Raw genomic sequence first — 21,462 nt, 5'->3', positions numbered from 1 at the left:
ATATTTGATGTTCAAATGTTACAAGATAAATAACAAATGATGTTTGAATATACAACCTAAAGAGTTTATATTATTCATATCTACATAGATTTTATTCTTTATTCAAAAATTATTTATTTAACGTTATAAATTATCACACTATTTGTTATTTATATAATAAACGCTATAAGTTAATAGAGATACAATAATCAGATATAATAATAAAAAATAATGTTATGTATAACAAAAATTTTATTAAACTATAAAATATTTTTATATATACAGAAAATATAGAGTAAATTATTTAAAAAATTTTAATAAATTTTAATTTTTATACATTATTTAATCTACAGATGATAAATTCATAGAAATAACAAAATATTTCCATTAATAATTTGAAATTACACCTGACGCAAAATTTAAATTCTGAAAATTTAAAAAATTATTTATTATTATAAAAATTCTTATTTTTTGCGATTGCAATTTCTTTTTAAGTTTCTAGTAGTATTATATAGTAATAATATTTATAAATAAATTTAATAAGTAAATAATAAATAGTAATTAATATTATGGAAAATAAGTATTTATATCATTAATTATTTTATTATTATTAACTTACATATTTTTTGTGCATGGCAAGACAAAAAGTGCAAACTTGCCGTCTTGTTTGTGAATCAGCCCAATGATTTATTTCATAAACACCATTAGTACCCTCAATACGTAAGCAGGGTTGATCTATAGGACCGGCAACAAGAATAGCACCCAAATGACTGATGTAACTGCTTGCTAATCTCAATGTTTCTATTTTCGATAATTTCCTATCCATGGGTTCCGTTGGTATTAAAGTTCTCAAGGCACTGAAAGCCGTGTTCACACTGCACAGCGAAGATTGGATTTCTTGAATTTCACGTTTGAATTCTTTACCCTTCTTAAGAGTATTTGTGAATTTTGCATTATTGAATGTTCTCCTGAACCAAAAGATGAATATCTTGTTTATACACTGTTCAAAGCATTTAGAGGTTTTTATTTTACAATTATCTTAATATAATAATATTCAAATTATTGAAATAATTACTCCTCTAATTACTTTGAATAATATATCTTACTCATTGTAATTCAATTTTTATTCTGTATTATTATATCTTTCAGATATAATATTTTATATAAATAAATACAAATACATTAATTAAGTATTATTTTATTACCATCATCATATTAAAAAATAAATTTTCAATTTTTTATAAGAAAAATAAAAATTATTTTCACCTATGAGTACGATCTCTCTCACGTGCATTAGCTTGATAACGTTGTTTTGATGATTCTTCTCTCTTTCGTGCTGTCATATTGTTATTAGTTAATCGTTACACACTTAACTTAAAAAAGACGTCCGACTATACCGGTGGCTCATTTTATAAGCGACTGAGCTGTCATGCCTTCCTTAGTTTTCTTCAGAATTCCCTCTTTTTCAATGTGTTGCCTTTAACTCCCACCCTATCCCTTCCCATTATATGAATACACATGTGAAATACACGTGTATCCGATTAGGGGCGAATGAACCACTTGTACAAAACTTTGCTAGGAAAAACAGAATACATTATAATAATAATAATAATAATAATAATAATAATAACAATAATAACAATAATAATCTGAAATACATATAACAAAATAAAATAAATAAAACAAATATACTTATATATTATTTTTTTATACATAATAAAAAATAATTTTTAATTTTTAATTTTGAATAAAATTTCTTTATAGATAATAATAATCTTACTCATTTCTTTACAGGAACTAAATAAAAGTACATAACAAAATTAAAAAATATAAAATAGAATAAATTGTCTGCTAATAAAAAAAAAATATGAAAAATATTATTGAGAAATTATCTAATATTGACAATAATTCTATATATGTATATAATATGCAAATTATTTAAAATCACTAGTTTAAAGTTTTCATTAAATATATATCTTGGCAATTATTCTTTCAAATATTCACTAAACAATTTGCACTTTCGTAACTACATAATAGGAAATAGTTCTTAAATGGTAATATAACACTCATTTCCTTTTACAACCACAAATGTATCAATATACACAGATATGATGATTCCTACATAAAATGGTCAGAGACTGGGTTTCACATTACGGTCAATAAAAACCGACAACCGGTAGAAAGAGCAAGAAAAACAAATACCATGTGTAAAACTAATTAGTCTAGTTTCATGTTAGCATCTGACTGATTTATAACTGTCTTTTTTATAAGTTCATTTAATGCAATAGCATAGGATATAAGTTACTATACACGAAAAGATAGTCTTTTATAAGACAGGCATTTATTTCTGTTCAGGGAATCCAGTGACAGGCAAACTGGTAATAAGAAATTATACAATGATTCAATCTTTTGATTACATAAAATTTTCATTTAACATATTTTTTTCTTATTTCTTTGATAACAGATTAATGAAAAAAGAAAAAAAGGAAACGTCTGTTTGAGATTATATTATATTAACAAAAATGTATAATTTCATCACCAATATTTGTGTGACATAGGAGAAATATATTACAATTTCTTAAGTGCAAGCAAATAAAAACATACATTTATCATTCAATATTTGCACAATATTTTTCATTCTAAAAATCATTTCGAACATTGTTTATGATTAAAAAAAATATGATAAAACTGGACGTTCCTATGAAATATTTTACTTAGTTAAATAACTAGATTACATTGAATTAATATATATAGCAGAAAATTTACATGTTCGAATGGTCGTCAGAATAAAAGATCATTTCTTTTAGTATTTACTTTTCTTTTTCTCTGAAAAATTTTCACGCATTAATTTCCAGTGCCTGCACCCAGAATATTTCTGTAAATTCCACGGAGCGCACGACCATGGAAGATTATGCGATTTCTCTATAAATTTTTTTTAACTTTGGTCACTTCGTTACAAAGTTTATTTTTTTTTAATATTTTTTTTATATTTTGTTTTTAATTATTAATCAGCCGCTCGAACTAGTATCAAACGCTCATGGTCTCCGGAGTAAAATCTTAAAAGGATACATATAGAAAATATACAAATTGTGACACAGAAAATATACAAATTTCTGACACAGAAATTACAATAATTATTTAAAACTTAAGTTATATCTTATGGTACGCTAAAACACGGAAAGTCTGTGAAAATTGTTCATGAATCATTCATGAAACACAGACAGTTAAACATTTTCGGGAAGCTACTCTAAAGATTATAAAATTATTATCCGTCTCGAAGACACGATTTGTATTCGTCAATATATAATCGAGTATGTGTGTATATGAAAAACAAACAAAGAACAATTTATTTTCCTGTGCATAAGCATGGAAGGACGAAGAAAAAAAGGAGGAACACGGTGAACCACTTTTTTTTCTGAACACTTTGGCATTATCACCGCTGTCAAAAATGAAATCAAACGGAAACGAATCTCGTTTGAGCATATGATAATAATATCTTGGATTCAATAATATATATAATATATATATAGAGATTTCAAACAAATTTACACGTCAAGCGGTCACTATATATATATATATAAACTTTAATCCTCTATGTGGTGCTAGATCAATCTAGCACTATATTTTAAATCGTGTCATATTTACACTAAAAAGTTACGCATTGTAACAATCTTTATGTTTTTATTTTTCATTAATTACTTAACATTAAAGGAAAACCATAAAAATAATTTTTGATCCTAAATGTAAAGTCAATGATCTTGAGCAGATCTCTTTTGTTTATCTTTTTTTATTTTTGCACCTTTCTTTTTTTTTTCCTTTTTATTCTTTTTTTCTTTTTTTTTTTTTAACACGATATTCCTTTCATTAGGATCATCGTATGAAACTCGTTAATTACTTATAACGAGGACCGTCTCATCCCTAATTATGAAGGATAATTATTAAAATATATAAATACAATTACACTTAAGGACGTGATCCACGTGCAGCTTCTTCCAGTGCGCGAACTTTAAGCTCGCGCTCACGCTGTTGTCTAAAAAACATCCTTTGTTAGTCCAATACACTGATTGTCTAAATCAAGCATACATATTGTAAGCTTTGTATGGAATTCAAAGGACGAACCTTAGATATTCCTCGTGGTGTGCAACAAGTGATGCATGAGGAGGGAATCGATCGCGTTCCATCATAAGATGACGTTGTAATTGCTCGTGATGCGCTGCCATATCCGCATACGGTCTTGCAAGAAGTTCTGCGGGATGAAGAGCCAGTGCTGGGTCACGGGGCATTAAGCCTGGTCGAGGATAATTTGCACCAGCTGCCGCTATACACATATAAAACATTAGTAAATTGTAAAAGATGATTGCGTTGTTGCCTTCATAGGATAAATAAAGCTTTGAGAAATTTATGAATAGAGAGACATGCATGATAAAGCGTGAGATTTTGTTTTGTGATATTTGTTTTTATTAGCTGTCGCAACTTTCTTCTTCTTCTGTTATCTGTCCAAAATTAATTAAATTTTATTATCATAGATTACGATAAACTATGAATATCTTACTATTATATACTTTTGCGTATAATTTTTACAATAAGATTGAAATTATAAATTAAAATGATATCTTTTATTTTATTCTCTCAAAACTAATTCTCTCAAATTTTATATTTGCATAATTAGATTTTACTCTTAAATAATTAATTTTTTACAGATTTATATAATAAAATTGTTTAATAATAAAAACATATAGATATTATATTATTTTAAAATTGATAAATTATACAAATATTATGCAATATTTAAGGGAATCGTCAAACGGATAATATTTTAAAATATTTGTGTATTATCAACACATTGTATCGTTTCCATTCACACTAGTATACACACGCACGCACGCAATCATTGCAATTTACTTAAAGTAATTTACGCTATTAAAAACTCATAGAATTTTTATTGATGAATCGTACCTTCACCCAGAAGCTGCATTCGATGATCGAAAAGCTCTGGTGCCAAGTTAATAATATGGTATAGCGAGAAAAGCGACAGAAAAATGCAAAAAAAACTTTTGCCGCAGAGAAAAATTTGTTTATTTATTTTTTCGTAAAAAAAGATAAGCTGTTGCAATAGTTAGGATGCTTTTTATTTAAGTTAAAGTGACCGACATTAAATTGATTAAGCACGTATAGTACGCTTATATGCAATCGATCGCTTTACCGATCACAGACTTGTTATTTTATTAAAAAAAAAAAAAAAAAAAAAATCAAAGAAATTTATTTCTTAAAAAATATATAAACGTATATAAAACTAATAAAAATATAAATTTGTTTCTCAGAAAATATATAAATCTAATTTTATAATTTAATATTTATGAAAAATATGCATTAGATACAATTAATAAAGTATATAAATAAATAAATTAAATTATGATTGTAAAATTATTTTTTAATAAATATTTTTTAAACTATAAAAAAATATTTCATCCGATTTAAAAACTATCAAAATATCTAATATTTATATATTATTAAAAGTAAAATTGTAATATATTTTTACAAAAATAATCTTTTTTGATCTTAAAATATAAAGATTAAATCATTAATCATTAAAATATAGTCGATGAAAGGAGCGATCATCGTGCGAAAGCGTACTCAACATCCTAATTTGTAGGACCTACCAGGCAGGGGGAATCCAGCTGCAGCCGCAGCCGCTTCCTGCTGTTGCTGAGCCTGTTGCTGGGCCTGCTGCTGTCCCGGATGTAAGTGTAAGTGCGTATGCGCATGCGTATGCGCGTGAGTGTGAGCATGATACTCGGGCGAAATGCCAGCCATCTGCAACCGGACCATCGGGTCAGCAGCTAGAGCCAGTCGCTCGTCCAGCTGGCCGTGGTGATGAGCCGCCACGGGATGGCCAGCCCCTGCACCCGCTGGCCCCCCGCCGGCTGCAGTCGGTATCCCTAAACCCGACAGCGCCTCGATCAAACATACTGTCTCAGTCGTACTCTTAATTCTAACCAACTAGTAATAATTCTCTCTACAACGGATTTTTTATTTTTTTGCGGCACTCTTCTGTCAGATTTTTAATATTTTTTAATTAATAACTATATCTTAATTTTATTTGATTATTTGATTATGATAAAAATATCAAAGCAACTAACATTCAAAAATAACTATTATCTCGCTTTATCTTTAAATCAGCATTGTCCATTTGTAAATTAGATAATTTGTATATTTTATTTCATTTAAAAAAAGAATCATTTTTACAAAATCAAAAAAAAAAAAAAAAATTTTGGAATTTTAACTTGGACAATATTGATCTAGATCCTAAACTTCTATTTGATCGTATCTCAATCAGATAATTATAATCGTTGTTCAAAATTTTCGGATGTAAACTGTATTCTTTTTATTTTGATTTTTTGTGAATATTGAAGTTCATTATCTATAATTTTGAAAAAGACACAGTTTACATCTGAAATATTAATCAACAACAACCGAGTCGTGAAAGCCTAAAAATCATTCATTCATAGTTAATTTCGTGTTCAATGCAATATGCGAGAAGAAAGATACGCATTTTCAAGGAAATGATAAGCTTGATATTAAGTAGAAAATAATGTTACCTAATCTTTCTAAACGTTCTCTTTCCAATTGACTTGGTCCCGGTGGTGCACCGTAAAGACCGAATTGGTGTAAAGCTTGAGGAGGACCTGAAGGTCCAGGTGCAAGTCCTGCAGCCGCATAACGTCGATGTATCTCTAGCCAATGTGGATCCACTGGTGCTGGCATTGGTCTAGGTGTTCCTTTCAAGAGTTCCTCTTTTAGCCGATCATTTAATTCTCGTTCGCGTAATTCTCTGATTTCTCGTTCTCTTTTTTCACGTTCCAAATGTTCCAATTCCAAGCGTTCACGAGCTGCAGGACTATACATGTAATGTAACATTGGATCTGGCGGCGCAGGATGTCTAGCAGGGGAAAATGCAGCATGTGGTCGAGCATACTCGGATAATTGTCTCAAAGCAGGTGTATCCGCGTAAGATCCTGGTCTTGCAGCATATCTATCATAAGGAGATACGACAGGCTCAAGAGGTCCTCGACTAGGTGGTTTACATGTCTCTGGTTGTTTCTCTGGTGTAGTCATTTTTCTAGCTTGTTGCGCTGCAGCTCTATCACGTTCTTCTCTTTCTCTTTCTGCTTGCTTTCTTGATCTTTCCTCTCGTTTTCTTGCTAATTTCGAATCCGGAACAGGTTTGAACATTAGATCAGTTCTGGTACAAGAATTATTTTCGCCTCGATTCCAATGTCGTAGAAAAATTGCAGATTGTGATCTGTGACATTCTGAATCCTCGATTCGGGGTTCTGGAGATGGACCTCGAGGACTTGGTGGCTCTTCTTGTTCCTGTTCTACTAAATCAGGTTCTATTTTTGGTTCTGGTACAATTGGAGGTTGAGATTGCGGCGGTCTATGATGATGATGGGCCGAACTACTAGATGTCAAACATGTAGCTGAAACTAGTGACGGCTTGCGTTGAGTATTATGTGAACTATGCGATGAAGAATGACTATGAGAACTATGAGAAGAAATAGTTAACAATTTATCATGATGCAATGCTGTAGCTTGATGCATAGTAGAAGAGTGGTGATGCGTAGCTATAAGATTCTCTCCTTCTTCTCTCGTCGTCACACTAGAACTCGTACTCGAATGATGTGCCGTCATCATTGTTGTACTTTCTTGACTTCTTTGCGGGGACGGAGGTGGAATTGCATGCGGAACTGGACCGTATGGATAGGGCGGGAATGAAGGATAAGCTCCAACTGGAGCATAACCTGGATAAGCGTGAGGATGATATGGATGCATGGCAGTAAATAATGAATGATGCATTAAGGGATGATGTGGATGGAATGGATGAGCCATATGAGGACTTGGTTGTTGGGCTGGATGCATCACTGGCTGAGGTATAGACGTAGGTGGTGGTGGAAGAGTTGGAGTTGGAGATGCTGCTACGGATTGTATTTGAGGTACAGATTGACTGCTAGATATGGAGTGCTTGCTAGGTGTCGGCGGTTTACTAGAACTATCTGGATCTTTTTTAATATTATCTAAACTTGGGCCTGGAAATCCAGATTGAAAACCAGGAACTTTAACTTCTTTTAAACTTTGAAGTGGATCTGGTTCAGGAGGAATGATCTCTTGTTTGATTTTCAAATTTTGCGGTTCCATCGGTGGTGTACTAGCTAAATTGTACATTGAAGATGGTTTTTCTATTGATAACATTCCACTTGGCTGAATAGGTTGAAATAAATTATTCGACTCGTTTCTTTCAGGTTCATTATTTTCTGATCTCTCTGGTATTCTTTCGGGTATTCTTTCAGGTATTCTATCTCTAATTCGTTCCGAAGATAGTCTATCATCAGAAATTCTTTCGGACATCCTATTTTCCGAAGACATCACGGTTAAACCAAGTGGTTGTGGTGAACTCGGCATTTGAGGCATTTGAGTCATGTTCGTTGGTATACTTTGTGAAATATTGAGATTCAATGGTGGTCCCGGTATGCTTTGAGGCATATTTTGCGTATTTGATAAATTTTCACCATGTGTTCGAAGATTTTGTGTTGGTCCCATATTTTGCGCATTTGACATATTTTGTGGTATATTCGACGGCATTTGCATACTTTGTGATAAGTTTTGCGGTACATTTTGAACAGGAGGAACATTGGATGTGTACTGCATATTGAGTGGCAGTCCTTGGTGCGTCGGAGACATAATCTGCGAATTCTGTATACTTTGTGGACCAGTCGAGGTACAAATACCACTATTTTGAATTGATTGCGATAAATTACGTGGTATGTTTTGACTCATATCGTTTATATTCAATGACTGTGATGTAGTTAAATTCAGCTGTTGTTCGGGTTCTTTCATATCTTCATTAGATGGAGACATGGCTGGTTCTATTGGCATAGGTTCCAATTTTAGTGGCTGATTCATAGCTAAAGGAACATCTTCTATTTGATCTTTCGTTTCTACTGGTTCTTCTAATAATGGTTTCTTTTCTAAAGTATGAATAACAGGAACAGAAATTGGTAAAGTCTGTATAGGTGTTGGTACGGGAGTAGAAACTGGCGTTGGTTCGGAAGGTTCTTCCGGTGTAGTTACTGCCGGACTAACAGGTTCCTCAGTTGGCACTGTAACCGGAGTAGGTTGATTTTCATTTGTATCACCTTCTCCTTCTCTCTCAGGTTCATCCATGAGAGAGTTACTATCAGTTGTGAGAGACTCTGAGGGACTCTCAGGACGTTCACCAGGACGTTTCCGTTTCTGAGACTCTTTGTCTTCATCCACGTCATCCGTCTGTGGTCGTTTTTGACCCTTTTTTGGTGTTTCTGATTTATTAGATTTTTTCTTATTCTTGTCTGGTGTTTGTTGTTGTTGTTGTTGCTTTTCTTGATCAGGAGTATCCGTTCCACCTGTACGTCGTGGTCTTGCAGGTCTAGGCGTTTCCTTAGCCTTATTTCTTGTACGCATTCTCCCTGGGCTATCTGGTGATTCCGCAGGCACAGGGCGGAACAGATACGGAGGTGCAGGCGGTAATTCTCCAGTCTTTTTCAAATGTGTCCTGCATTCCGTACAGAGCAATAACCTATCCTTACCAGCTATTTGATATTCCTTTGAATTAGTCGAGAAACAATGTTGACAAGAATGTATCGCTCCGTTAGTGTTTGTATCTCTAGAATCACTATCCTCTTCCGAATTATCGTCCTCTGTTACAGAACTAATTTCCCCACCAGGATTATTGCTCGCAGGTGTTCCAACAGGTACAGTTTCCGGTTCTGAAACAGGCTCTTTCTGATTGACACTAGCTGGTGGAGTATCTTTGGGCGGAGTTGGAACTTCCTCTTTGGGAGTACCAGCGCGCGAATTACGTGTATTACGAATTCTCCTAAGTGAACCTTGTCGTCTTCTTCGATGAGGTCGATTATTATTCGCTCCTGGTGTTTTCTTCCACAAATAATAGAATTCAACCAATTCCGGCTAAAAATAAAGAAAAAGAGAGTTTGCTATTTATTCTTTTAATTTCTTCTTTCACATAGATTTGTTACCGTGTCTTTATGAGGTAAGAGATCCTTTCTGATCCTTGAGAAATTTTTTCCAAATTGTCGAAGTCCTTTAACGAAGCGTTTCTACGAAATAGATTAATGATCTATTAATTGTAAGTCTGACCTTTCTTTTTCCAGTTATAAAATGACATCATATATTTATGATAATAAAGCTAATCAATCTTCCGGTTTAATTGCGTTTACTTACAGTTTCCTCTTCGGACCATTTTTTATCGATGCCTTTAGGTACGGGACATTTAACCAAAGCTTGCAATGCTCTTCCTGGATCATAGCCAGAGTCGTGCAAGATATCCAGAGCATTGATAGTCGTGTCGTCACGTGAAGCAGCCACACAACCGTCATCCGGGGATCCTCCATCACACATACCAGCAAATGCAGCCATAGATCGAGCTGCCCTTAAGTACATCAGAAGATCCCCGTCTAATGCCATAGCTGGAATCCATCTTAGCTCTTCTCGTTCTTTAGAAAACTCTGGATCAGGAAGCAGCTCTCCAGGAGGTATACCCGGCCGATACTCAGGCAAACGAGCCTGACAAGAAACCAATTCCTGTACCCAAAATTCGGGATTGTGCGTGGTTAGCACCAATGCCAAAGCGAGTTAGTTGTACGCACCTATACTCCGGCTTGCTTTTCGAAACTACACGAGCCAGTATAATTTTTTTCCATTCTGTTCCGTTTGTTACAATACTAGTACGAGAAGTAGCATGAGTACTTTTATATTTATGTATAAATATGATCATAAATATATGTATATATATATAATATAAACATGAGAATATAATAAAATAAGAAAAATTCAAAATAATGTATGATTATTATACATGTATTAAAACTTATAATAATTTGACAACAATTAATTATATTCATATGTATACAAATTAAAGCTAAAAGTTAATCTGCACGCGAACAAAAAGCACATTTATGATATTCTTTTTCAATGAAAAGATAAACATAAATAAAGAAAGTTACAGCAAATGAACGAAAAACAATTATTTCACAAACGAATACAATATGACGTCACAAAAAAAGATGAGAACAAAATATAATAAAAGTGAAAATATAGATTATTTTAAATATTTTAAATACTTCTCCACAAATTTCCTAACATTAATATTTCATAGATGGTTCAAGTAACCAATGGGTTATTACATAATAATAAAATATTTTTAATTTCACCGTGACTGAAAACCACTATAAATATATAAAACTAATATCTTACACTTACATAATAATATCCTATAAATTATTGTTAGAATGCTTCATCATAATAACTTTCATCATATTTAGGGTCTTCCAGCAACAGTAGCAATCAGAGGGATAGTACTTGTGATGTGATCTGAGTGTCGTGGTTGTACTGTTAAGCAAGTAAAAAATTATCATTATTATGACTTAAAGAATAACTATCATTGTTATTTGAACCATCGGCATACAACAAACCTGTATGTGGAATAGGTAGGTATTTGTGCCATTTACTGTTCAATTCATTTTTTTTAATATATATAAATATAAAATAAATTAAATAGTTAAGTTTCTAAAATTTTTTTACTATAAGTATGGATTTCAAACATTAAGAAAATACTAATATTTCAATTATTATAAATTTTTGAACTAGTACACACACCATGCACTTTTTTAATAATTCTTATCAAAAAGTAAAAAAATTTGAAAATAATATAACTAATTGAAAATAATAACTACATTGAATAGCATTGCAAATTAATAATATAATCTTATAAAAATTAATTCAATACATTTATTTTTTTCATAAATTAATTTAATTATTCATAATTTATATATATATATATATGAGTTATTGATAATTAATGTATATTTTATAATTTATTTTAAAAATAAAATTTCAATGTATTAAATAAAGATTTCTTATTAAATAATTAAGCTTAAAAATTAATTGTTTAATTTATTTAATTCACATATAATATATAATAGTAAAATAGTACATAGTACATAGCAAATAGTACATAGATATTGTTACTAATAATACAGTTCCAAACATCTTATATAGTTTTATATTCAGTTATTTAAAACTATAATTATTTTAACAACTTTGAAACAATACACATACCTAACAAATAACCTAAATACTGTCCTAATTTTAGTTACATACAAGGGAAAAATGAAATACATAAATGAGGAGTAATTACCATTGAACATATAGGTATTGTGAAAAAAATGATGTCACAATTACCTGGTGCTTCAATGATGAACTCTGCCTTATCTATACATTCAAAATACATATTTCAGGAGAACAAGCCTTGAGTTAGGTACATTGTGCAATATAGCTAAGTAGCAAAAAAGGTTTTCAAGGTATATGGCAAACCTGGTGCGAAGGGCCAACCCGAATCTCGCCCTGGGTGCCGGCAGACATCTCCTCCTCCTCCGAAGCTCCACCGTCTTTCTCCAGTGTTTCAAGTGGCTTCTATCTTGGATTTTCAGTAAATTCCTATCATCCACCCCCTGAACTATATATATATTCATTCTATCAGTATATTTATAATAACTGTTTAAGAAAAAATACTGCTAACATGCTTCTTTTTTTATTAATGACCCTTTTTTTTACTATGATGTCAGTTATTATGGCATTATATTTTATTTATTTTCTAGTTATATAATCTTTCCTATTCAAATAATATTTAATTTATATAAATAATACCTTTAATATTGAAATAAATTTTTATAACAATATATAATCATTTCTTTTGAAGCACCTTGTTTTATATACCTTCAGTTTTATATATCCCTAATGGCTTTATTTTTATAACTAAAATTAAAATATTTCTAAACTCCGAACTATAGAATATAAATATGGAAAGTATCCTATAAAAGGAATAAAACATTACTATCAAATATTTATTATATTTATTATAATAAATATAACTTGTGTCATCAATACCTCAATAACTTAATTTCATACAATATAAATAAAATTAATGAAAATATATATGAACAAAATCCTGAAAAAATCAATTGTTTTATTTATATAATTACTAAAAAAAATTATATCTATGAATTCTTACAATTTCATAATTTATAAAGGAAACTAAATCCTCTTTTAACAACCCATCTTAACAATCTAGCAATTACATATATCTACTTTCTTTAAGTGGTCTTGAGTCACGGTGAAAGCGGTAGTCAATATTTAAATAAGTTTTATGGATTAAAACGATTTATCATTATTCTAACGCAATTAAAGCGTACCAAAGAGCGATGGACATCGTAAAACTTTTCATTGACTCATCGATGTGCAATGTGAAGATACAGAAAAAAAATAGCTATTTACACAATTTCGTCATGTATGCAGAAAATACGAAAAGAAAGATATATGAGATTGTGAACGATAAGTCAATTATTGAATCGTTTTGATGGATCGCAAATTATTTACTAGAATTTTTTGTCACATCGCACCTTGTCTTGGCGGAATTCTGGAGAGTCGTTAAAATAAAGTGGAAAGCCATAAAATTTCAAGGCAAACTCACCCGTGATAAATGTTTCAACGATGTGCTCGCATTGTTCCTCCAAACGCGACTTGTTTTCACACGTACACGTTATACACAAGCTCAATTATACTAATAGACAACTTATAGAAATTAAACGATTCACTACGAATTAACCATTGATTACTACAGAATATTTTACACAAATCAGTAGCCACAACACCCAAACGCAGCCATCTTGTACTGCGTTTTGTTTCGTTTTTCTTCTGTAGGGGTGCGTTCCGATTCCGTACATTCCTCTGCTTCTTTTTCATAATTCTTTCTGGTGGCAATTTGAAAATTTAAAAAGCCAATAATAAATTATATTTTATTTTAAAAGTTTCTCAATAGAAAATTATTATTAAAAAATAGAAAGATTTATGAATATTCAATTCATATAATATTGGTATTTTAATTTGAATATATGATTCAAAATCTTTCGAAGATCTTTCATTCAAATTTTAAGATTATAGAAATTTAAGATTATAGAAATAAAAAATTAACGAATATTGTCCTATATACGATTTTATAATTGTTTTATATATTTTTTAAATATATTTTTCTATTTTTTTTTTATATATAATTTTATTAATAAAAATAAAATATCTTTTTTTGTATTTTTTATATTTTATAAAATAAAACATTATATATATTTATATAAATTTTAATATATCAAAATTATTTTTTTATACTTAATTAAACTTAATTTTATGATATCTTTTTACTTGTATGATAGGAAAAATATATAAAAAATGAAAAATATATTAAAGATATATATATATATATATAAATCACTCTGTCATTAATAATTGGCATTTAGCGTAAATAATCTTTCTCTCTTTATGGCATCTATATATATGTCAGTATTGCGTAGTGTTCTTCCACTTTTTGCGCGATCAGCTTGCAAAATTCTTTTAAATTTGAAGGCAAACTATACTGTAGACATGACGAAAAAGACAGCAATTTTATTGATTGCTGATGGTTCGGAAGAAATGGAAGCTGTAATAACGACAGATATTTTACGACGAGCTGGAGTAATATTCTTATTACATATAACCTTAAATTATATATTTATGCTTTAGATATAAATATTAAATATACAAATATTTTATTAAATATGAATGAAAAATTATATTATTTCATAAAAAATCATTTTTTTTTAAATATTAATAAATTAAATGAATATATAATTAAATGATTATTTTGTGATGTAAATTTTATACAATCTATTTATTTATTTACTTTTAGATTGATGTTACAGTAGCTGGTCTTACTGAAAATCCATATGTTAAATGTAGTCGAAATGTAAAAATACATGTTGATGCAAAGCTTCAAGATGTAATTAATCAAAAATATGATGTTGTAATATTACCTGGTGGTTTAGATGGCTCAAAAGCTTTTGCATCTGTAAGTAAAATTAATGTTTTTTTTTTTAAAAAACATATATTAATTAGCTTTTATGTTTTGAATAGTCTGCAGAAGTGGGAAAACTATTACAACAACAACAACAAGAAAACAGACTTATTGCTGCTATTTGTGCTGCACCTACTGCATTAAAGGCTCATGGTATTGCAAAAGGAAAGCAGATTACATCTTATCCTGCAATGAAAGATCAGTTAGTGGATTATTATAAATATTTGGAAAATAAAGTTGTTATTGATGGTATGTTTCTGTACATTGAATTCTATTTGTCATTAAAAATATTTTATTTATGTTTATAAATATTTTATTTTTATAATATACAATTTTTATAATATAATTTTTTAGATAATTTAATTACTAGCAGAGGTCCTGCAACAGCATTTGCATTTGGATTAGCAATTGCTGAAAAATTAATTGATAAAGAAACAGCTGATAATGTAGCACAAGCAATGTTATATGTACAATAAAGGAAATCAATTCTTAAATAAATCTATCCTTAATTAAGCATGTTATGTTATTATGTTATTATGATTTATATTGTACATTTAAATTTAATAAATTAATATTATGCAATTAATATTATTTAACTATGATATTTGATTTTTACTATTTATGAAATTTTTTTTAAGTACATATAAATTCAAAATATCCGCTTGTCATGTTATGTAATTTACCATTGTGATCAAATTCTTTAAAGTCTACCATCTTTAATACTATGTAATCAATGATTGTAATATTTGACATTTTACAAATCAATCCAAAATATACTATTATTTATATATTATTTATATTAATTCATCATTTAATTTATCATATTAGCTATAAAAAAAATAAATGTTATATAAAATAAAATATATTAAAATAAAAGTTTAATGCTTAAAAAATGTTTGAAAGTGATGATTGGGATTTCGATCAGGTAAATTAAAAACATTTTTCGCAAAAAATTTGTATTAAATTATATAATAATCATTTATTTTATAAAATAATTAAATAAAATATTATTAAAATATTGTATTTAATAAAATATATATCATAATATGTAAACGTTTTTATAAAAATAATTATTTATTAAAAATTATTATTTAACATTTTTAGGATTTCTTGAATGATGTAGATGATAAAATAAATAAGTATTGTTCCCAAAAAGATAATCAAGAAAGTGAACCTAAAAGACGTAAAATAGATATTGATGATGATTCAATTTCATCATCTATTTGTAATATAGATTGTTGGGAACAAAATATTATTAACAAAACTACATTGAAATATAATGAAAATAAAGAATCAAGAAAGAATTTAATTCTTGGGGTATTTAATAAAAATTTATCACAAAAAAATGTATCGAAAAATATGTTAAATGATCCAAAAAGATCATATGATAACATTTCATCAAACATCCATATCAATCAAATACATACATGGAAAAATAATCAATTACCTAGAAAAGATTTAGTACTTGGAATACTTAAAAATAAAAATATACAGGATAAAATTATAGAAGATAATACCAATTACAAAAATTTGATGTTACAAACAAAAATTAAAGATAATAGTGATATTAATGAAAAATTAGAAAATACATCATTAAATAAGAAAATAAATTCTCAAATCTCTAAAAGTATATTTGAAAATACTTTAAATAATGATAATTTCAAACTATGCATGTTTGAACATTCAAGAAAACAATTACCATGTAATACATTACAAAAACAGTTTACAAATAATATTCAATCCAATAATTCTATAAAAAATTTGCTTGCATGTAAAACTCCACAAAATAAAAAGATGACACTGATTAGAAAATTTCCAGGACCAGCCGGTTTATTACCAGATGATTTAGATTCTAATATACCTTGTGTTTCATATTTAAATAACTTAGAAGAAAATGAAATGTTAAATAAAGAGACTAATACAAATAATTTATCTGAATATTGTTCTCAAAATACAAAAAATTTATTTACAGAAGGTGCTTGGCAATTAATGTTAGATGATTTGCCACAAGATTTTTTGAAAGATCACAATATTGCCACTGTTAAAAAAATAGCAAATATGAATGGTTTCAATAATACAAAAATTAAATTTTTAGCAGGAATAGTTGAACATATAGATTATAGTCATGATAATCCTCCTATTATTTTAAAAGATTTTACAGACAATATTCGAGGAATCCTTCACAGAGACATACCACTTAAATATCCTGGTTTATTAGAATCTAATGTTGTTGTATTATTACACGATGTAGGTCTTTTAAGAATTTCTGGAACTTTTGTTTCTAATAAATATCAAATTCTAATTTCACCTTCAAGTTTATTAGCAATTTATACCAGTAAAGGTACAATAGAACGTACACAATATATGAAAACAATTTTTGAAAATATTTTAGATAAAAAGATAAAGATAGTAGAGAAAGAAAAAGCAGATTCTATTTCTACGATAGAATTAGAGCCACTAAAAAGTAATATTCATTTAATTTCAAAAAAAAATACAGAGCTAATAAATTTCAAAGAGAACATAGAAAATAATAATAAAATAGATTCCAATTTTTCTATAAATTTGAATGAAACAAATGAAGATATAAATAAATCAATGAATTTTGATAGTGATATATTTTTTTCAATTTCTTCTAGTAATATTATAGATTCACAAAATCAAAAGAATTTTAATAGTTCCAAATTTAAAAATGTAAAACATATGAAAGAAGAAACTGAACAACAAAAATCTAAAGAATTATTTACAAAAGAAGAAGAAAATTTACAAAATAATGATAAACAAAGAGCTGAATATTTATTAAAAAGCTTAAAAAGATTTGCTCCAGATATAAATGAAAAAAAATGTCTTTCTCATAGTTCCAAGATTTTACAAATAAATGCTGAACATTTATCATCAAAAAATATTTATTCTAAAGAAATTGAGCCTAAAGTATTAAATAATACATCTTTTGAAAAAATAAATGTCGATAAATGTTTTGAAAAAACTATTTCTCCATCTTGTCATGAAAAAGTGAAAAGTAAACAAGAAAAGAATGTAACTTCTATACGAACTAAATTATTACAATTTCAAAATATAGATGTATTATCCCCAAAAAATTCTGCATTTACAATTCCATCAGGTATAAAAGAAGAATTTAAAAATCTTTCACAAAAAAAATCATTAGAAACTTCAAATTCTATGCATAAACTTGACGAAAATGATTCTGATGATGAAATGTTATCTCAATTAGATATGAATATCATTTTCAGCAATTATAATGATAAAAATTAGATATTTTTGATATGATATTATTAAAAAATTCAATTATCTGCTGAAAATTACGGATAATAATATATTTTTATATCGAAAAATTTGGAAAAGATCTCTATTTATATACATTTATATTATGTTAAATATTATTTCAGAAATAGCAGCATATATGTAAATATTTATTATATATTTTTGTACAGAATATAAATAAAAAAGTAAATATATTTTTTACTTGAATCAACGTATTGAAATGTAACAAATTCCTGTAATATTTTAATGATATTAATTTATTATTAATATTTCTAAAAATATTTGATCTTTCCCGAATTTATTTAGATAAATTACTATTGCGCAACAAAAAATTGAACAAGATACTTAATTCAAATATGAAATATTAAATATTCGAGATAACTGTTATTTTAAGATTATTCATAATGTATTTATTTTTAGATAAACATCATTGTATCGAGATAAATAATAACTTTGAGAAAAATATTGTTCATTTCTCTTTTTTACTATTGAATATGATTAAAATTTTTGATTATAAACGGTAATCATTAATTTTAATTTAAAAAATAGTTTAGAATATTAATTTACAATTGATTAAAAATGTATTTTATAACATATTATAATATTATATAATATTAAATAATTAAATATTTTTTTAATAAATCTATTTAATTTTTTTTTCTTAAAGCAAAAAATTATATAAATTATCTAAAAAAAAATAGTTATCTAAAAAACAAAATTTGGAAATAATTTATATTATTACTATTGAATCAAGGATACTTGAAGATATATACCTATATCAGCAATGATCTCAATTTTGCTGACATTAGCCTGGATATCAGCCCTCGCCAATCACAAGCGTAGAATCGATCTAGAATCTTTATAAATGAGATCTTTACAATGTAATCCATGTATACGCTAATGGAGATCTATTGGATCAACCTTGATATGCCCTGATTAAACGATGGTACATCTAGGCATATGATCGTGTGATTATGAAGTGTAATTTTGTCACATTAGTTATGAGATAGATATTTGCATTAAGATGAAATTATACATTACATGATAAAAATATGCAAATGAAAAATAATTTGAGATCATTCACTAGTCAAAAAATAATTTAGAAGTAGAAGTTTAATCTCATGATAAAAAAAAAATCATGACAAATATGGAAAAAAATAATTTCAGAATTAATATTATATATTGTATTTTGAATACTAATGAACGAGTTTTTTTCTTTTTTTTTCTCACAAAATTTTCAATTATCAAAAATATTTAACAAGTTTTATTCTAATTTTTATTTTATATTAAATAAAAACTCTTATTTATCATTGATCAAAATTAATAAATATTATCAAAAATGTTGCAAAAAATTAAAATTTATATACTAATATTTTTTTATAAATATATTTTATTATAATCCATATATATTTTATTTTCTTTCAATCAATAGACTTTACAATAAAAAAACTTTAATCTCACCTGTATTGTAAAAAATTCCATCAAATTATATAAGTTTATATGTACGGTAAGCATATGTACAATCATAAAAATCTGAAATTATAATTAAATTTATAATCTTATTTTCGAGCAATTTATCGTAATTTTCCAGAAATGTAATTGTAATATTTAAAAATATTATTTTCTTTTTTATCGTTGTAATAATATATGAATATTATTTATTTTAATAGATACCTATATCAGCAATGATCTTCGTTTAAAAAAAATATGCAAATGCTACATTATTAATTTGAGTTTATTCGCACTTTTGTTTTGTGTTTCCTTCATATATAAATTTAAAGAATTATATTCGATAAGCTCGAATGATTAAAGTGAATGTGAGATAATAATCTTGTAAAGGTGTGCAGTACGAACAATAAAATTGATACTTGTATTAAAAAATGTCTATTTTTAAAAAAAATTAAAAATTGAAATATTATTATGATTGATTATTGATTGATTGATTCTTTAAGTTTTAATCAATTGACTATTGTATTTTTACATTTGAAACTTTAATTTTTCGAAATATTTTTTCCATTTCGTTTTTTCAAATAATAAATAAATTAATTTTTTCATTAGTTTAAGCTTATTAATTATAATTAATAATTATAATATATATATATAATTATAATAATATAATTATAATAATTTAAATAATCAAAATATATTATTAATATCTATAATATATTAATATCTATTACATTCATTAATATAACAAGCATTAATATATTGTAATAAACAATTGTTTGTTGTTCTTTTTCTTGCAATTTTTAAAAGTATTTATTGTTAATTCCAAATCTCATGATTAATACTTTTTGAGATTGACAATTGATAAGATATTCTGATAAATGGTAGAAGTACATGTTAGTTAGACTGTGTGTCTCGAGATAAATGATGATCACGTTGAGAATTCTTTATTGATAGCCGCAATACATAATAATGTTATCGGATATTTTCATTTTCGCGCATCTTTTTATCAGAAATATCATTCCACGATAAATATATTTCAGATTGTATACTTGTTTTATTTTATTATACTTATTTTTTAAATCGAAAATAATTCTATCATCAGAATGATAGAAATCGAAATTCGATCATAATATGCAAAGTGAATTCCGAAAATTTTTAAAACTGACATAAACGATAGCAAATTAAACAGGTTTCTTTTTTGTCTAGACTAAAGTTTGCACAAATATTTTGAGTATTCACTTACGTTAATTTTGAATTTAGTATTATTGTTATTTGAATAATTTATTTTTTCGCGTCACATATAGAGATAATTCGACTTTATTCTGATTATTGTTAGTAATATTGCATCAATTATTGTTAAATCGTCATTAATTAATCAGAAAAAATTTGAATTACAGTAACAAAGTAAATTTAATAGATAATAAAGGATAAAGTTGGATATTTTTTTAAATAATTTAAAGTAGATCTTCATTCATGGATGTTAATCGATGCATTTAGATATTAAAATATCAAAATTAAATCAAACTTATTATGTATTGTTGAAATAAATTAATATTAATCATAATTATCGATGCATGAAAAAAAAAGTAAAATGTGTAATATATAAGAGAAAATATATTATGACATTCAATAATATCGACTGAAGAATGATTTGAATAAAAGAATATAATTTTAGATTCATTAATATTTAAATTTAAATAAAGACAAATTCAATTTATTTAAAAAAAAATTTAATAAAATTAAAAGAAAATTCTCAGAAT

At 27.3% G+C, this 21,462-nt stretch overlaps 4 protein-coding genes across 12 annotated transcripts; 2 read left to right on the top strand and 2 right to left on the bottom strand.

The window, feature by feature from the left end:
* Positions 1 to 213: 213 nt before the first annotated feature.
* Positions 214 to 2,065, bottom strand: LOC147657513 (transcription factor 15). Its single transcript, XM_086908832.1, has 3 exons — positions 1,246 to 2,065; positions 599 to 947; positions 214 to 405 (listed from the first exon to the last, which is right to left on the bottom strand). Exons 1-3 carry the CDS (start codon positions 1,320 to 1,322, stop codon positions 367 to 369), a joined length of 465 nt encoding a protein of 154 aa, XP_086764958.1. The 5' UTR covers positions 1,323 to 2,065; the 3' UTR covers positions 214 to 366.
* Positions 2,066 to 2,298: 233 nt separating this feature from the next.
* On the bottom strand, positions 2,299 to 13,811 carry LOC100869711 (uncharacterized). 9 transcript variants are annotated; one of them, XM_086908817.1, is made up of 9 exons: positions 13,565 to 13,707; positions 12,409 to 12,550; positions 12,277 to 12,306; positions 10,258 to 10,617; positions 10,053 to 10,133; positions 6,579 to 9,984; positions 5,640 to 5,918; positions 4,099 to 4,297; positions 2,299 to 4,009 (listed from the first exon to the last, which is right to left on the bottom strand). In XM_086908817.1, exons 2-9 carry the CDS (start codon positions 12,454 to 12,456, stop codon positions 3,943 to 3,945), a joined length of 4,470 nt encoding a protein of 1,489 aa, XP_086764943.1. In that variant the 5' UTR covers positions 12,457 to 12,550; positions 13,565 to 13,707; the 3' UTR covers positions 2,299 to 3,942. The 9 variants fall into 9 exon arrangements, with proteins under 9 accessions (XP_086764943.1, XP_086764937.1, XP_086764935.1 ...); XM_086908811.1 differs by lacking the exon at positions 12,277 to 12,306 and adding an exon at positions 11,296 to 11,424; XM_086908809.1 differs by lacking the exon at positions 12,277 to 12,306 and having other exon boundaries at positions 10,258 to 10,599; positions 13,565 to 13,785.
* LOC100864049 (protein dj-1beta) lies at positions 13,776 to 15,560 on the top strand. The gene is made up of 4 exons (XM_012487593.3): positions 13,776 to 14,595; positions 14,810 to 14,968; positions 15,034 to 15,223; positions 15,329 to 15,560. The coding sequence occupies exons 1-4, from the start codon at positions 14,404 to 14,406 to the stop codon at positions 15,448 to 15,450; spliced, it is 663 nt and encodes a 220-aa protein (XP_012343047.2). The 5' UTR covers positions 13,776 to 14,403; the 3' UTR covers positions 15,451 to 15,560.
* Positions 15,561 to 15,692: 132 nt separating this feature from the next.
* LOC105735674 (uncharacterized) lies at positions 15,693 to 18,716 on the top strand. The gene is made up of 2 exons (XM_012487475.3): positions 15,693 to 15,899; positions 16,079 to 18,716. Exons 1-2 carry the CDS (start codon positions 15,867 to 15,869, stop codon positions 18,242 to 18,244), a joined length of 2,199 nt encoding a protein of 732 aa, XP_012342929.3. The 5' UTR covers positions 15,693 to 15,866; the 3' UTR covers positions 18,245 to 18,716.
* The last annotated feature ends 2,746 nt before the right edge of the window (positions 18,717 to 21,462 follow it).

This window comes from Apis florea, unplaced genomic scaffold (assembly GCF_048593485.1).
Source record: "Apis florea isolate Af1SG1 unplaced genomic scaffold, ASM4859348v1 contig_3081_pilon, whole genome shotgun sequence".
Lineage (NCBI taxonomy): Eukaryota > Metazoa > Arthropoda > Insecta > Hymenoptera > Apidae > Apis > Apis florea.
This window is presented reverse-complemented; position numbering and strand designations above follow the sequence as displayed.

What these genes read in the sequence shown, in the direction of transcription:
- LOC147657513 (XM_086908832.1), bottom strand. Translation starts at nt 1,322, where the DNA reads ATGACAGCACGAAAGAGAGAAGAATCATCAAAACAACGTTATCAAGCT. An exon ending in GAGAGAGATCGTACTCATAG is followed by an intron (nt 948 to 1,245) that starts GTGAAAATAATT and finishes CTTTTGGTTCAG; the next exon opens with GAGAACATTCAATAATGCAA. An exon ending in TTGCCATGCACAAAAAATAT is followed by an intron (nt 406 to 598) that starts GTAAGTTAATAA and finishes TTAAATTTTCAG; the next exon opens with AATTTAAATTTTGCGTCAGG.
- LOC100869711 (XM_086908817.1), bottom strand. Translation starts at nt 12,456, where the DNA reads ATGTCTGCCGGCACCCAGGGCGAGATTCGGGTTGGCCCTTCGCACCAG. An exon ending in AGAACGTTTAGAAAGATTAG is followed by an intron (nt 5,919 to 6,578) that starts GTAACATTATTT and finishes TGTCGGGTTTAG; the next exon opens with GGATACCGACTGCAGCCGGC. An exon ending in CACCACGAGGAATATCTAAG is followed by an intron (nt 4,010 to 4,098) that starts GTTCGTCCTTTG and finishes GATGTTTTTTAG; the next exon opens with ACAACAGCGTGAGCGCGAGC.
- LOC100864049 (XM_012487593.3), top strand. Translation starts at nt 14,404, where the DNA reads ATGGCATCTATATATATGTCAGTATTGCGTAGTGTTCTTCCACTTTTT. An exon ending in ATATTTTACGACGAGCTGGA is followed by an intron (nt 14,596 to 14,809) that starts GTAATATTCTTA and finishes ATTTACTTTTAG; the next exon opens with ATTGATGTTACAGTAGCTGG. An exon ending in AAATAAAGTTGTTATTGATG is followed by an intron (nt 15,224 to 15,328) that starts GTATGTTTCTGT and finishes ATAATTTTTTAG; the next exon opens with ATAATTTAATTACTAGCAGA.
- LOC105735674 (XM_012487475.3), top strand. Translation starts at nt 15,867, where the DNA reads ATGTTTGAAAGTGATGATTGGGATTTCGATCAG. An exon ending in ATGATTGGGATTTCGATCAG is followed by an intron (nt 15,900 to 16,078) that starts GTAAATTAAAAA and finishes TAACATTTTTAG; the next exon opens with GATTTCTTGAATGATGTAGA.